Here is a 16,783-nt window from a genome sequence, read left to right on the forward strand (position 1 = left end):
TCCAAGTGACAGATCTACTCTTGTAGCCATAGGATTTATATGCTGTTCCAATTCAGTTTCTGGCCAATGGCAGCACCCAGGATATTGATAATAAGGGAGTTTGGTGATGATCATGCCAATAACTGCCAAGATTAAAATTTCTCAAATGAAGATGGCCAATGCCTGGAACTTGTGTGGCACAGATGTTACTTTCCACTTATCATCCCAAGCCTACGTATTGGCTGGGTCTCACTGCAAACGGACACAGCTTGCTTCAATGTCTGAAAAGGTGCTAAGGAACATTGTGGAACCATCAATAATCATCTCCACTTCTGGCATTATGATAGAAGCAAGGTTGTTGCTAAAGCAGCTGAAAATGATTGGGCCAAGACATCACCCTGTGCAATTCCTCTAGCAATATCCTGGGACTGAGATGATTCACCAACAACCATACTATCATTCTTTGTGAGAGTTATGACTCCAATTAATGGAGAGATTCTCCCCCACCACAACCCCCCCCCGCCCCCACCACCACCACCACCATTCCCCCCTTTCCATTGACATCAGTTTTGCTAGACCTTCTTGAAACCTCATTCACTTCAATGCTGCTTTAGGCAATCACCTTAACCTTGCCTCTTCAGTTAAACTCTTTTGTCATCTTTGGACCAAGGCTACTGTAATGAGATGGGGAACCCAGACCAAGTGTATTTTAGCGCATTATTGCTGTGTACATGCTGACTGATAGCAGTGTCAATAACAACTTTTGATGATTGCTGATGATTGAGTGTAGGCTGATTTGGCAGTTATTGGCCAGCTTGGATTTGTCCTGATTTTAATGACATGGCATGCATGAGCGATTTTCCACTTTTTCAGTTCGATGGAAGTGTTGCAGCTGTATTGGAACAGCTTGGCAAGTGACATGATTAGTTCTGCAGCATATATCTTCAGTAGAAGTGCTGAAGTGTTTCAGAATCCTTTTATAATGCTTTCAACTGTTCCCTGTCATCACATTAAATAAATTGGTTGAAACTGACATTAGGTGGTAATCAGCAGGAGGTTCCTTGATCGGATGCCATGAAACTTCATGGGTGCAGAGTTAATGTTGATAGCTCCTAGGGCAACTGTCTTACAATTGAATGCTCCTATGCCACCACCTCTGCTCTGTCCCACTGGCAGGACCGACCTAGGGACGGTGATGATGGTTTCTCAGAAATTAGTTGTCAGTTATGATTCAGTGACCATGACTGAGTCAGGTGTCGATCAGTCTGGGGGATAGCTCTCCCAAAGTTGACTCAAACCCCCAGATATTAATAAGGAACTCTATGTGTGGTCAGAAGGGCTGGGTGTGCCATTGTTGTTTCCAGTTCCCAACCATTTTGGGATGGTCTGTCTGGTTTTATTTCTTTTTAAGTTTGTAGCAGTTTGATATAACTGAGTGGCTAACTAAAGCATTTCAGAGGGACTATGTTGTTGTGCATCCAGTTCCACATCTAGGTTCGACCTTGATAAGATCATCATCAAGGTTAGAGTGGTGCTGGAATCAGTCCTGATGAAGGGCTTTTGCCCGAAACATCGATTTTCCTGCTCTTCAGATGCTGCCTGACCTGCTGTGCTTTTCCAGCACCACTCCAATCTTGACTCTGATCTCCAGCATCTGCAGTCCTCACTTTTACCTTGGTAAGACCATCCCTGAGGGACATTACTTAATTGGTTTTGACAGTAGTTTCATGGTCACTATTACTGTGACTAGCTATTTAATTCTAAGTTCATTAATTAATAGAATTTAAATTCCACCAGCTGCCGTGGTAGGATTGGAAACTACATTGGCAAAGCATTAGCCTGGACAACTGTATTGGTAGCCTGTTACTTCTTTCCTACCACCTCCTAATAAACTGAGGTTGCTGGTGGATAAGTAACTTTTCCTTTCTTAGGAATTGCACAGTAGTTCGGTTCAGTCACACACTTAATCATTGGTCTGTGGTTAAGTGAAAGCAGAAAGGCAGAGGTAGTATTATAGTTGACCTCAGCAGCCCTGGACAAGAAAAGGATCAAATTTGATTAGTTGCTCTGTGGTGTCCCCCAATTACCCAGGACATGTTCAGTAGTGATAATCTACACTAAATTGTTGACACTTGTTTACTAGTCTTGTACATAGCTTGTATCTCAATGAGAAGTTAGGATTAATTTGGTTCTGTAGGTGCTCATAATTATCCAGTATTTCATCTTGTTTTCAGTATGGTGTATGAAGTGTGACATGAAAAGGTCTTGTCTTAAAATATTATTTAGCGTTACAATCTTTGCTGTTGTCATTTCTTCCCAAAAAAATGCAATAATCATCTTTCAGCAGACACCCTATATTTCATGCTTTTAATTTTTTGTATAGACACTGAAGAAAATGTCTCCCACGTCTATGAAGATTACTTTTCAACAGCTTCAAGAGGGAGCCACAAAGAATCTGGCAGAAGTTTTAGTTATGGAATACAGAATTAGCCAATCTTGTATGGTAAGATCGTGTCAGAGATACAAACAGAACCTCTTGTTAAAGGACAATTAAACAATAAATTTGTTGATTTTTTTTTGCATGACATTGCAAGTACCTGCTACATGCTGATAAATTGTATTACTAAATGCTGGAAGTAGAATCTGCTTAATTGCAATTGAGCCTGACAAGCATATAGTTCTTGTTCAGTATTATATTAGATGAAAATAAGACATCTTTGTTGGAAACAAAGCAACCTTGTAGCATAGACATGTAGCCACATGTCCAATTGTGTCCTTTATAAAGTGCAATACTTAAGTATTACTTTGCAAGCAATTTTTCCTGATATTTGAGGTATTATTAATAATCTTGAGAGTTAAGTTATGCAATATTAGAATGAGGCATTGGTGCATTTAATGTTTATCTTTATCACATTGACATTAACTGTTTCCTCAGACATTTATTGGGATGTAAACTTTGGGGTACTTCCATATAATCATCAAATGAGATGAAAAAAGCTTTTACATGTAATATACAGTGTTCATACTTTGAAATTTATCCCTTTCAGAGAGGCCATGATTTTTATGAAGGTGTGCGTGCAGGTAAGCTTATAATCCATTATAAGTTTTTCAAAAAGAAGTTAACTCTGTACCTAAGAAAGGTCTGTCTTAGTGGCTGAACAGATATGTGCTGTTAAATATTTATTAGATTAGATAAATCTGCAGGTCCTCAGACTCAGTCGCTGCTCCCTAAAGACTCAGCTGCCAGTATTAGGGTACCACAACTGTCCTCTATTCTCTGGTTTAGGAAGGGGGTGGGGGTAGGGGCGAGTGGAAATACAGTTGCAATTATGTAGCATCTTTTGTGATCACAGAACACCTCAAAGCACTTTCCAGTCAATGAGTATGTTTGAGGTGCAACCACTGTAAGAAATGGGGCAGCCAATCAGCACACACCAGCCCCCACAAGCAATATTGCGATATTAATCAGATAATCTGATTTTATGATGTTGGTTGAGAGATGAATTTTAGCCACAAAATAGAGGACAGTTCCCTGCTCCTTCTCAAAGTAATGCCATTGGATCTCCTGTATCCACCTGAGAGAGAGCAGGTGGACCTCAGGTTTTGTCTTGTCCAGATGATGGCACTTTTCACAGCACAGCATCACATCTGTAGTGCATTAGTATGGCAGCTTTCACTATCGTATTCCTGCTCAAATCCTGATGTCAGAACCCTTAACCTTCTGACTCAATAAGAGTTGAAAAGTGTGGTGCTGGAAAAAGCACAACAGCTCATCTGAGGAGCAGGAGAAGTTTCAAGCATAAGCCCTCCATCAGTAAGAGTGCAACTAATGGAATCATAGCTGACTCTAAGGGTAAGAGGAAAAGATTAACAAATACTGATTGTATTCAGATATCCCTTTTGAGATGCAGAAGGATTGGATCACCAATCAACAGCCATGCTAAAACATCCCGAGTTTTTAAGTCAAAAGTTTGGCCACTTAGGACAAATGCGGCAGAGCCTTTAACTTGTGTAGAACTGAAAAGGTAATTGAGGAGTGGAGCACTGTTCTTTGTTTAAATCTCAAAAGGCTTTATGTTTTTAAAGAGACAATTCCTATTTGAACTATTTCAGAGCACATTGACTGGATGCTCTTGGTAACTGATCATATCTGGTTTGTTATTTGCTTACCTTCCCTATGTAATTTTTAAAATTTGTTCGTGGAATACTGTAAGCATCATTAGGTCGACAAGCATTTATTGCACATCACTAATTGCCCTGGAGAAAGTGACGTTGAACTCCCTTCTTGAACTGTTCCAGTCCTTGGGGTGTAAGGGCACCCATCATGCTGTCTGGAGGGGAGTTCATGGATTTAGGCCCAGTGACAGTGATGGAATGATGAAATTGTTCCAGATCAGGATGGAAGCTAATGTGGGCTGGAGGGGGACTTAATTGCAGGTGATCCTGTTTGCCTGTGTCTGCTGTTCTTGCTCTAATGGGTGGTAAAATTCGCATATTTGGAAAGTGCTATTGATGGAACTTTGTTGAGTTATTTCAGTGCATCACTTAGATGCTTCACACTGCCGCTACTGTTTATTAGTGATGAAGGGACTAAATGCTAAAGGTGGAGATGGTTTACAAATGAAGTGGACTATTTTCTCCTGAATGGTGTCAAGCTTCTTGAATATTGTTGGAGCTGGTGTGAAGAATATTCCATCATATTCCCGGCTTATGTTTTGTGCATGACAAACAAGCACTGGGGAGTCGGGATATGAGTTACCTACAGCACGATTATTTACTGTGAATATTACCTGCCATTTGTCAATCCAAGCCTGGATTGTGGCCGGTCTTGCTGCATATGAGCAAAAATTGATTGATTATCAGTTTCACTGTTGCAAATGGTGCTCAACATTGTATAATCATCAGTGAACATCTCCACTTCTGACTTTATGATGGAGGGAAGATCATATTTACCAAGTAATTGTCCATTGGATTTGGGTAATGCCTATGTAACTAATCAGACAGCACAAATTGTGTCACAATAAACAAATAAAAGTTTGGGAAATTTGAAGTTCAAAATTGATTGTATTACTTAGGAGTTTATGATCCAGTCATTTATAGTATTTACTGATCTTTAAACAATACTGTTTTGTATCTGATATTTTATAAATTATATCTTTTGAGTCTCTTGAATTTGTGTTTCTTTTATGATTCAGATTGAAACAACTGAGTACTTGGGCATTAAGCCAAAAACCAATTGATAACTTACATTACTCAAATCTGATGAGTCATGTTCCAAAAATAAACCCACTAGTGTTCCCCAGAGTTAATTTTTTTCATTCGGTAACACTTGTTCTTATAACCTTTATTCTCTCATATTTCTACATATTTACAGCTGTAATTGCCAACATTGCAAATTTATTTCACCTATCAGATGTCATTCGGATGCAATATGATGAAAGAATAAAATTCTGCTCTAGTTGTAGTACACTGCAGTTTAAAACAGAATAGATGAGGAATAGGTTTTAGTAGGGGAGATTTCCTTTCAGTAAAAAGATTGAAAGGGCAGGTGTAATAGCAGGAAAATCTGATCAAATGATTTGAATGATCTGACAAATCACTTGAATAATATCTAAGTAATTAATTGTTTTTTAAACCCTGAAGTTAGTTGGTGTTCTTTAAACTCCCAACTCTTACATTCCATTAGCCAGGCTTAGATTTTGCTGGAAAAGTAACAGCAGTTTGATGATGCATGGCATTATTAATATTCATATCAGCTGTTAAGTTCAAATGTTAAAAGATATGCCATGGATTGAGAGTCTCTAGAACATGTTCGTCAATATCAGAACATAACTAGGAACAGGAGTAGGCAGCTCAGCCCCTCGACCCTGCTCCATCATTTAATACAATCCTAGTTGATCTCATCTCAGCCTCAACTCCACTTTCCATACCTTACAATGTGGGTCTTTACTCTACATCTTCAGTTTGTTTCTGGGATATGGATGCTGCTGGCTAGTCAAGCAGTTATTGCCACATGCTGAGAAGTAAATGAAGAAGTTGGTGCTGAGCTGGCTCCTTGAACCTCTGCAGACCTTGGTGTGTAGGAGTAACCATAGAGCTGTTTGGAAAGGAGTTCCAGGATTTTAACCTCACGACAGTGAAGGAACAATGATAAATTCGCAAGGATAATGTGAGGCATGGAGGGGATCTTGCAATCGCAGATATTCCCACATACCTGTTTCTCTTGTGGTAAAGGTCCCAGATTTAGAAGGAATTGTTGAAAGAGTCTGGATGCATTATTGCATGGTATAGCTGGTACACTATGCTGTCACTGTGCATTGGTGGTGAAGGACTATAGGTTGAAGGTGATGGATGGGATGCCAGTCAAGCAGACTGTGGTGTCATGAATGGTGTCAAACTATGTTTGACCTGATAACATGTATTTTTGGAGTTGCACTCATCCAGGCAAGTGGGATGCATTTCATCACAATCTTGGCTTCTACCTTGGTGGTGATGGACAGGCACTGCATAAACATGACCTAAGTTATGTGCTACAGAATTCACAGCCTCTGACCAGCTCGTGTGGACACATTTATATGGTTGAGCCAGTTCAAATTCTGGACAATAGTAACCTCCAGGATGTTGTTAGGGGGGGGATTCATCATGATAATGCCATAGAATGTCAAAGGGAAATTATTAAATGTTTCCTCAGCTTTTAATCATGCATGGATGTGGGTGCCAGAATTTTGACCAAATGACATTGAAGGTTCAGTGTATATTTTAAAGTCAGGATGATGAGTGCCTTGTAAGGGAATTTGCAGGTTGGTGGTATTCCCATGGATACGCTGTCCGTGGCCTTGGCCATTTGCTTGGAAGTTGTTGACCAAAGAGACTTAGTGAATTCATGCAGTGTCTCTCACTGCACCTAATAAGCATAAGTGGTGGAGAGACTGAATGTTTAGATTTGGTGCCAGTGAAGTAGCTGTTTAATCTTGGATATTGTCAAGCTTCTTAAGTGTTGTTGGTGCTGCACTCATCCAGGCAAACAGGGTGTATTCCGAAAACACTCCTCCCTTGAGCTTTGTAAATGGTGAACAGACTTTAAGGGGTCAAGTGGTGTGTTACTCTCTGCAGGAGTACCAGTCTCTGACCTGTTTGTATCCACTGCACTTATATGACTAGGCTAGTCAGGTTCTGGTCAATCATAACCCCAGGATATTGATAAAGGGCAGTTGAGTGATGATAATGCCATTGAATGTCAAGGGGTAATGGTTAGATTCTTTCTTTTTGGATAAAGTCATGCATTTCAATGGCATCGACATTACTTTCCATTTGTCAACCCAAACCCAGATATTCACTTGAATATAGAAGATTAAAAGAATAATCTAAATGAGATCTATAAAATAATTGAAGGAATTGATATGGTCGATAGAGATAAACTATTTTGTCGGGTGAGGTCCAAAACATTAGGCAGAATCATAAAATTTGAGTAGGCTATTCAGGGATGACATCAGAAAGGTCACAAAGGGTAGTGGAAATCTGGAATACCGCTTTGAAATTTTCAACTGATCTATCCTAAGCCAAGATTAAGAGACTTTTGTTAGGCAATCATGTTAAGGGTTAGAGACCAAAGGTTAAGATACAGATCAGCCATGACATAATTAAATGATGAAACTATAAGACCATAAGACATAGGAGTGGAAGTAAGGCCATTCGGCCCATCGAGTCCACTCTGCCATTTAATCATGGCTGATGGGCATTTCAACTCCACTTACCCGCAGACTTAAGGAACATGTTTATGCTCCTGTGTTTCATTTATGCATGATTTGCCTACCACGCCTACATAGTAATAGTATTTGCATTGCTTCCTGGACTTTGCCTGAAGTTTCAATACTTAAGCAAATTGCATTATGCATAGAGAGTGTATAAATTCACAGGATTTTTGCAGAATATTTTATAGTGCTAAAAAAACAGAAAGGAAGATGAGTTCGACAATGACAGATTGAATCTGATGGTAGCTAATCTACAGTGGATTACAAGGAAAGAATATTGCTTTACACATTTTCATACAAATTGTAACTCTTAACCAGGAGCTTTCAATTAATCTATTTAAAATATAGTAGTGCAGAATGTTCATAGATACATGTCTAATGCAAATTTGATGTTCTTTATGAAGGGGCTTACATTGTACTAAATAAATTCTGCAAAGTGCAGCAAAATATATTGTTGCTTTATAAGAGAGGAAAACAAAACTATTCTTTTGTAACAATTCTGATGAAATTGACATGGACTATCAATTAATAAAAGGACAAAAATCAACACTGTTAAGAAATTTAGCATTTAACTTAATAAATAAAAAGAACGTTTTTCAGTCAATTGCTGTGTTAAGCTAGTTCTGGTTGAGTTGAGACAGGAAAAATATTGGTGAGAATTAACACTCTTAAACTCCCAGCATCAAACTTCTGATGAAGAGGTATAAAAGAGCAACATAAGTAAGATCAGTGCAACCTTTTTCAGTGTAAAAGCCATTTTTGGTTTACAACATATTCAATCTCTGCGGTGGTACATTTCTGGGTGAGAATGAACTTTGACTGCATATTTTATTCTCAGTAATGTGGTATAAATATATAATAGAGAGCGTATGAGTGTAGTCAAAACTATATGACAGAAGCGCGGGATCAATAATCATTGAGATACTCAGAGAATGCCAATGAGATATAGTTTCCTCACAGATATTGAATTGTTAGTCATCACTACTGTTGGCTAGGGCTATCAGATGATCATTTTGTGACCAAGATAGTGACTAATGAATTGACTGAACATAAAGAAAGACAATCAGAAGAGTATATGGCTTCAAATAACTTGAGATGTAAGTAGAATAAAGTGTAACAAGAGTATATTTTTATATTTGTGCTCCAAATTTTTCCCTTCTGTATTTAAGCTACTGTTTAAACAATATTTGTAGTCCTTTGATTCCAGAATAATCATTGCCATATCATTCTTTATGATAATATTTTTTCTCTGTCCTATCAGTTCTGATCGACAAGGATCAATCCCCGAAGTGGAAGCCAGAAACCCTAGAAGAGGTGACAGAGGAGTATCTGAAGAGTTGCTTTCAGTCACTTGGAAGCAAGGAACTCAAATTGTAACGTTTAAGAATTATTTCAAGAGATATGGGCATTATTGGCATTTGTTGCTGTTCCCTAATTGCCTTGAGAACCTGATGATGAAATGGATAAATAACTTGGGAATTGAAAAATAATTTTATGAATGGGTTTGCAGTCTGTTTTTCTCTTCATGAAGTTAACTGGCTTATTCAAATCTGATGCATTTATCAAGTGAAAATATTGTATTACATATATAATAAATATACTGAAATGCTAGCTTTGTGTATTTTTGCTGAGTCATGGGTATCAGGTACCATATATTTATGTAGTGCCATTCATTTAGAAAATGCTCCAACTTCACAAAGGTAAAACAAAAATTCTTGCCATGTCAAAAGAATATATTATTGGGAGGGCTGACCTAAAGCTTGGACACAGAGAGAGGTTTTAATGAGAGTGTTGAGTTAGGAAAAGGCTTTTATTCAGGGATTTGAGAACATGCAGTCTCATGTAACTGAAAGTACAGCTTCAAGTGATATGGTGACAAAACTTGTGATGATGGGTAGGGATTATAAGAGCATGTGCCATGATAGAGCAGTAAGGAATTTGATAGATCGAGATCAGAAGGATGGTGATTTTGGAAGGGGTTGTTTTCTGCAGCATTGGAAGAGGTAACAGAAGAGGTGGACACATTCATGTCATAATATAAACAGTTATTTGGAAGCAGCATATAAAAAGAATTTTGGATAGGCTACAATTCACAGAGAATGGAAAGCGAACTTGGTGAACATTGCAATGAGTCCCCCCTTCAAATGATTTGGATGGCCATTCCACCAGATTGAAGTGCAAACATTTTATTTTGCTTAAACATATTTATAATTTAATTTTAAAGAAACTGGTTCATATGTTTAAAGAAAAGAAATGCTCAGCAATTGAATATTCTCTATAAGGTAAGTAATTCAGTGAGAAATATATCAATGAGGGATTATTTATGTAATATTCAAACTATTCAGTAATTCCTAGTGGTCATGAATCTGTATCCATTATGAGGTGTGATCATGTCATCATCAATAAATTTACTGATGCTTGTGGGAAACGGCAGACCGAACTCGACCAGCAGAAGTTAATTCTGAACTGTTGCATAGCGCTAAGAGTCTAGTGTCAACACAGTTTTGCTAAAACAAATGTTCAGAAAATTCATGTATTCTGAATTCTGCCATATGTTTTGAGCTAATGTATTGTCTTGAGGTCATCATGGAATTAGGCTTCTGGATTGGCATTAGAACATTCAAACAGCTTATCATTCCCTTTACCAAGTACTCAGTGCCAAATTGAATGTGAAAAGATATGATTTGTAATATCTTGAGTGGATACAAGGGCACAGCATGGATGAGATTTTCATTCAGAAGATGAATATTATTGATAAGCTATACCTTTGGAATTTTTAATTAAGTGGTAATGTTTTCACTAATATAAATTGTTACTAGGAGTAGAGTTTATAATCAGTACAATAGCTGGAAATATAATACAGTACTATAAAGGAGAAGCCATGTACAGATTAACACAAAGGTATGCTTTAGTGGCAATGATGAGAAGGTGCATTGAGAGAATAAGGGTTTAAGTTCTTAAATACCCAATGCTTTTTTAAAAATCTTTCCTTGATATCTGTTGTGGGAAATTTGATTCTTCTTCTTTTATTCACCTTAAAATATAGTATAGAGTGTATTTGATGACAGTATTTCCATAGTTGGTTCTGATTTCCTGCTCTTGAAGATAAAAGAAGAGGATCTTCAGTACCTAAAAACATAAATATTGCTAGGTAAGAAAAGAGTCATGATCCATCTAATAGTCTTTCTATCCTGTTAGATGCATGACACAATGATAATATAGCTGTTGACTTCATATGATGAAAATTGTGTATTTAAGATAAATCACCACCTATCTCCCAAAAGATATACAAGCTTGCAACATTGATTTTGTGCTGCTGAGTTATCAGCTGTTCTTGTGTATTGAATCCCATAATATCGGCCTTCAAGCTATCATTGTGCCAATTTCCTGATCTTCTCAATTGAACACATTACATGGATGGTAAGAGAGGCTCTAAATGGTAAGTATTCAATGAGAAAGGTAGAGGCACAATCTCAGGATGGAGAAGATTGTCTTGTTCAAGTGTGACATGTACAAACCATTATCAATAATTTCTATTTAAAATAAATATTAAAAAGTCATATTTAAATAAGCAACACATAGAAATGATTATACATAGTATAAATACAAATATATCAAACAATTTGCTTTAAATTTGACATACAGTATTGTGATGAAGATTTGTAATATCAATAATTTTACAAATTGAGTTTTAAATCGTGACATGTGTGTTACTTTGTGGAGAGTTTGAAAAAAAATGTTGAAACAGTTCTTCCGGAACTGTGATCTAAACCAGTTTTTTCTCATTTACTCATGGGATGTAGGTCTTCACTGGCTGGGTCAGCAGTTTTTGTCCATTCCTAGTTGTTGTGGCTAAAATGAAGGTGATTTTGACCCAGCAACAATGAAGGAACAGCAATATATTTCCAAGTTACGATGTTGAGTGGGTTGGAGGGGAAGTGAAGGTGATGGTGTTCCCATGTATCTGTTGCCCTTTTAGATGGTATGATTGTGGGTTTGGAAGGTGATATCTAAAAGTCTTTGGTAAATTTCTATAGTGCATCTTATAGATATTACTACTGAGTGGTGCAGTAACTAAATATTTGTGGATCAAGCAGGCTTCTTTGTCCTGGAAGGTGTCAAACATTTTGAGTGTTTTTACGGTTGTTGTTCATCCTGGCAAGTGGGGAGTATTCCATCACACTCCTGACTTGTGCCTTGTAGGTAGTGGATAGGCTTTGAGGAGTTGGGAGGTGAATTATTTGCTGCCGTACTCCTAGCATCTTATCTGTCCTTCTAACCAATGTATTTTGATGGTGAATCCAGTTCAGTTTCTGGACCGTGGTAATCCCCAGGATGTTGAGCGTGGCAATTGGGTAATAGTGACAACATTGAATGTCACGGTATGATGGTTAGATTGTCTCTAATTGGAAATGGTTATTCTCTGGCATTTGTGTGGTGCAAATGTTACTCTCCACTTTTCAACCCATGCCTGCATGTTGTCCAGATCTTGTTGACATTTGAACATGGACTGCTTCAGTATCTGAGGAATCACGAATGGTGCTGAACATTGTGCAACCATCGACAAACTTTTCGCTTTTGACCTTATGATAGAGGAAAGGTCATTGCGAAAGCAGCTGAAGATGGTTCAGTCTAAGTCACTACCCTCAGGGACTCCAACAGAGACATTCTGAAGCTTAAATGACTGAACTCTAGTGACGAGATAACCATCTTCCCATGTGCCAGGTATGATTCCAAATAGCGGAGATCTTCCCCATGATGCTTATTGATTCTAATTTGGCTAAGCCTCCTTGATACCAACTTGGTCAAACATGGCCTTATGGCAAGGACTGTCGCTCGCACCTCACCTTAACATCAAGGCATAGTTTGTGTCAGAGAGGTGGTACCTCAAGGAGTGTAAATGGAAGACTATTTTTACTGTACAGCTTTATTACAAGCAGGGTAAGTATTGAAGGCCATTAGGTTGATTTTGTTTCCAGATAACCAAGAATTGATTTTAGCTTCATTTCTCCAGAGATTGAAATATTTTTGGCTTTTGGAGGAGATGTGACTGGGATCAGAAGCAAACATAGTTTTCTTTCATAGAAAAGAGTACAGAACAGTTAAAGAAAGCACAGTGACCTGGACAGAAAAGTTTTGTTTGAGAAACTTCCAGATCAGGAGTGTTTGGTTAGAAAGCTGCATGTTATTAAAGGCTGAGAAATTCTAAGTCAAGAGTGTGATGCTGGAAAAATACAGCAGGTCAGACAGCATCCGAGGAGCAGGAAAATCGACTTTTCGGGCATAAGCCCTTCATTGGGAATGAGGCTTATGAGTCACAAGCTTCATTCTTGATGAAGGGTTTATACCCGAAACGTTGATTCTCCTGCTCCTCAGATGCTGCCTGACCTGCTGTGCTTTTCCAGCACCACATTCTCGACGCTGACCTCCAGCGTCTACAGTCCTCACTTCCTCCCTGAGAACTTCTAAGCTCTCAGTTCTATGACTATTTGTATGACTTCGCAGATCACAGGAAAGGAATGGACAGTGTCAGTTAAGTCAAACTTAAAGCTTTAGGGTAGAAGGCTAATTTCTCTGGATTTCAATCTCTGCAATGGATAGTATTGGGAAACAGCATTAGACTTCGTTTTGCTTTGTTTTTAAGATATTTGAAACTGTTCTATACTTAGATAGCTTTGTTTTTCATTGTCTTTTGTGAAGTAAACTTCTGCTGTTAAAGAAACTCTTCAGCCTTGTGTGACTATATTTCAGTGAATACCACTGCATTAACTGAAATAAAAATATATGACCTATTAAGCCAGATTTCATTCTAACTTGTCCGGTAGTACCATCAGCAGGAGTTATAGCATGATGAAGAAAATGTTTGTGGATGGAGATGTTAGACATGGCAGAATTAGTCAACCACTGTAATTCTTCACTGAAGATGATTTGCAACAAAAGTAGTGCCATATAATGTCACATAGACTGACCTACACTGACATTTCCCCAGAAAATCCAAATCTAAGCAGACAATTTATTATAATAGAGACTGGAGATTGAATTTTTGACATGACTTTGAGATGCAAAATGCATTTCCTAAAATTAATGGTGAATATTTCAGTTTCTTATATTTAAAAATTAGATAGTTACCTAGTCAGGCTTTATAAATGACTCCCCATTTAGAGGTGTTGAATTCCTCTTTTTTTTACTTACTACATTTATTACGCTACCTATTCAGTGGAATTTAGTGATTGTGGTTGTTGTCATTTGTAGTAATCTCTACAGCAAACTCAGTAGTTATAGAAATGGGTGTTAAATTTGCCAGGTTTTGGAAATATAACCTTGTGGTGTGTTGTTCTAATGAGAAAACTGGATTTATAATTTACAAAATGGTAAATAAATGAAACCATAAAATACACACTTATATTTTAATAACTTTGAAAATTATTTGTTTGATTAAAATTGCTATATTACAAAACCAGAACAAAAAATACCAGTGAATAATTTACATGATTAAAACAAAACAACCAAATGTTCACACTGCGAACTAAGTTACACATTTGAAACTTAATAGTAAATAGAATCAATGTTGTAAAAACAAAAAAACATTTTGACATTTATCATTTCTTCATTTTAAAAGCAAAGAATTCAACCACAGAATGTTCAAACATCTTTTTTGTGCTATACTTTTTTTCATCAATAGACACATTAAATTCAAAATGGCTGGTCATTGCATGGAATCAATTTACAAAAAGCACAAACAATAAAACTTCAATAAACTATTCTACCATAGACTTATAAGAATCCTCAATGAGAAGAGGGACAATTGAAACATTAACAAAAGAGGAGGCTGGAGATATGGATTATTTTCAAATGGAATTTTTAATAGAACTTAGCATTAAAAATCAAAATATTGTCATCTTATCTACAGAATTGTCATTGCAAATAAAACATTTTTGAAGAAAACGTATTGATCAGTGGACAGAGGGAATATGTTCTAACCTCTGGAGTATGGAAGTAAGTAACTCAATTGCTCTTTATAGCTGAAATATGGTCAAATTTGTGTTTTTGCAACAAAACAACCTTGAAAGTATCTTTCCAGCTTAATTAATGCAAGAGTGTATTGAAAATAGCAAAAAAAAACTTTCTGTCGGAAATAGTTATAAGTTTGTTTATTTAATGTAAAAACAGTTTAGGCACTATTACGTTAATCAGATAAGGTCATTAGAACTGGAATGGGTCTACTGCAATACCTGTACACACGCTTTGATGTACACCTGGTTAGAGCATGATGTATAACTGAGACTTAGTCATTACCTTCTGCAATAATTTGTTGTTTTTATTTTACTTTGATTTTTTTTTAGAGTTTAGAACATCAATCCTTTGAAGGAGTGTGAATACCTTTTCATAGTAATTGACCATCTCAAAATTTCACTTTTAACATCTCTAAATTTTATACAAGCTAATTAAAAATTTACATGTTAAAAATGTTGCATTAGCCATTGTAAAAAATACACTAAAAATAATTGTGAAAAATTCTGCTGTTTGCAAATACATCATTACATAGTCATTGCCATACTTGTGGCAAATTAGTTGACTGTATTCTTTGGAGATTAGTTCAAGTAATGCAATCATTTTTGGTTTTAAATTTCTACAAATTGTTTAATTTATTGAGATTTATCTGCAATAGGTGTGGATGATGCATAAATTGTGAAGAGGGCAGGGCCAAATTGCTGTTGTCAACAACCCGATTTTGACTAAAATTATTTTTGAATCATCTAAAAATTTCAAATTTACTGATCATGAAATTATAGTTTTAAAGTTAAAAATGGCTTTTCATAAGTATCCAGCCTGTAATATCTGAATTAGCAACACCATAGACGTGATAGTCTTGTTTTTAGGTAAATAGCACCATGACTGTCTAGAACATAATGATTTGGTTGTCAACAAAAACATATTGCAGCATGTATGTAAAGATTATTCTTTGTCCACAGACCTGTATCCTGTATGATATCATCCAAGCAGAGTCATAAATATTTTGCCCGAAGACCAAAACCAGAATGACTGCTGCTTCATAAAAAGGTTTCTTTCTTCACAGATAGCTCTGCCATTGCATGGTAACAGGAAACCTGTGCCACTGAAATCACTATTGTGCATCCACACCTCAACGGAGCAGGAGGTCGATGCTACTAATAGCATTATTGTGTGACCATTGTCACTGCCTTCCATTTGCTGTCTCATTATCCACTTCATACTCTGCACTCTCACCATCTTGTTCTCCATCAGCCACTTCGCTTGCTGCCCACACCTACCCCCTTCTCTATTCCAGTTCTCTGCTGCCCTTCACCAATCTGCTACTTCCTTCACGTCCCCAATCACTTCCCTCACAGCATCACTTGATGCCCCTATGCTACCCACCCTCACTTCACTTGAAATATTCAATTTAAACCAAACTGTTAACTTGTCTTGTTAGTATATTCTTAACTGTGAGTCAGATGCTCATGAGTTCCAGCCGCCTTCCAAACTTTGACTGTATATTTAATAGACGTTTCATTTCAAAACTGAGAGTTCTGCAAAACAACCTGACTAACATTTATCCCCTAACACCCTGCAACTAAATTAACTCCATGTAATCTATTGGTATTTGTGAAGTGTTGTGTGCAAACATCGGCTGCTGCCTTTGCCCAAAACAATACTACATTTAAAAAATATCATAGTGAAGCACATGGGGATGTTCTGATAATGGGAATAGTACAATATATATCTAAATCATTTTTCTTTCTAAAGAAAAATGTTCTCGTTATACTTTATAGGTCAATGCCATACCTGAAAAAAAAACATATAATTAGGTAGTTGGTTTAACATTTTAGGTCAGTTTTGCTGCAAAGGTCAAAATGGTCCTACAAGAAAGCAACACTTGTACAGTACGTTTTTGTTTTGACTTATTTTATATATTTGAAAAGGCAAATGTGAGGCTAGTACACAATATTTGAGATGTGAATTGCGTCTTTCTTCTCCAATATAAAGTCAAAGAGTCATAGAGCCATACAGCACAGAAACAGACCCTTCAGTCC

The 16,783-nt window shown here is 37.0% G+C and overlaps 1 protein-coding gene across 2 annotated transcripts in view; it reads left to right on the forward strand.

Annotated features, from left to right (window-relative positions):
* Positions 1-9,307, forward strand: part of hibch (3-hydroxyisobutyryl-CoA hydrolase) — a 122,067-nt gene extending 112,760 nt beyond the window's left edge. For both annotated transcript variants that reach the window (XM_072578989.1, XM_072578991.1), the window contains exons 12-14: positions 2,363-2,482; positions 3,027-3,060; positions 8,992-9,307. In XM_072578989.1, coding sequence (XP_072435090.1) covers positions 2,363-2,482; positions 3,027-3,060; positions 8,992-9,107 — 270 coding nt within the window. In that variant the 3' untranslated portion in view covers positions 9,108-9,307. The remainder of the gene's footprint in view (positions 1-2,362; positions 2,483-3,026; positions 3,061-8,991) is intronic.
* Positions 9,308-16,783: the final 7,476 nt, after the last annotated feature.

Source organism: Chiloscyllium punctatum, chromosome 10, assembly GCF_047496795.1.
Source record: "Chiloscyllium punctatum isolate Juve2018m chromosome 10, sChiPun1.3, whole genome shotgun sequence".
NCBI lineage: Eukaryota > Metazoa > Chordata > Chondrichthyes > Orectolobiformes > Hemiscylliidae > Chiloscyllium > Chiloscyllium punctatum.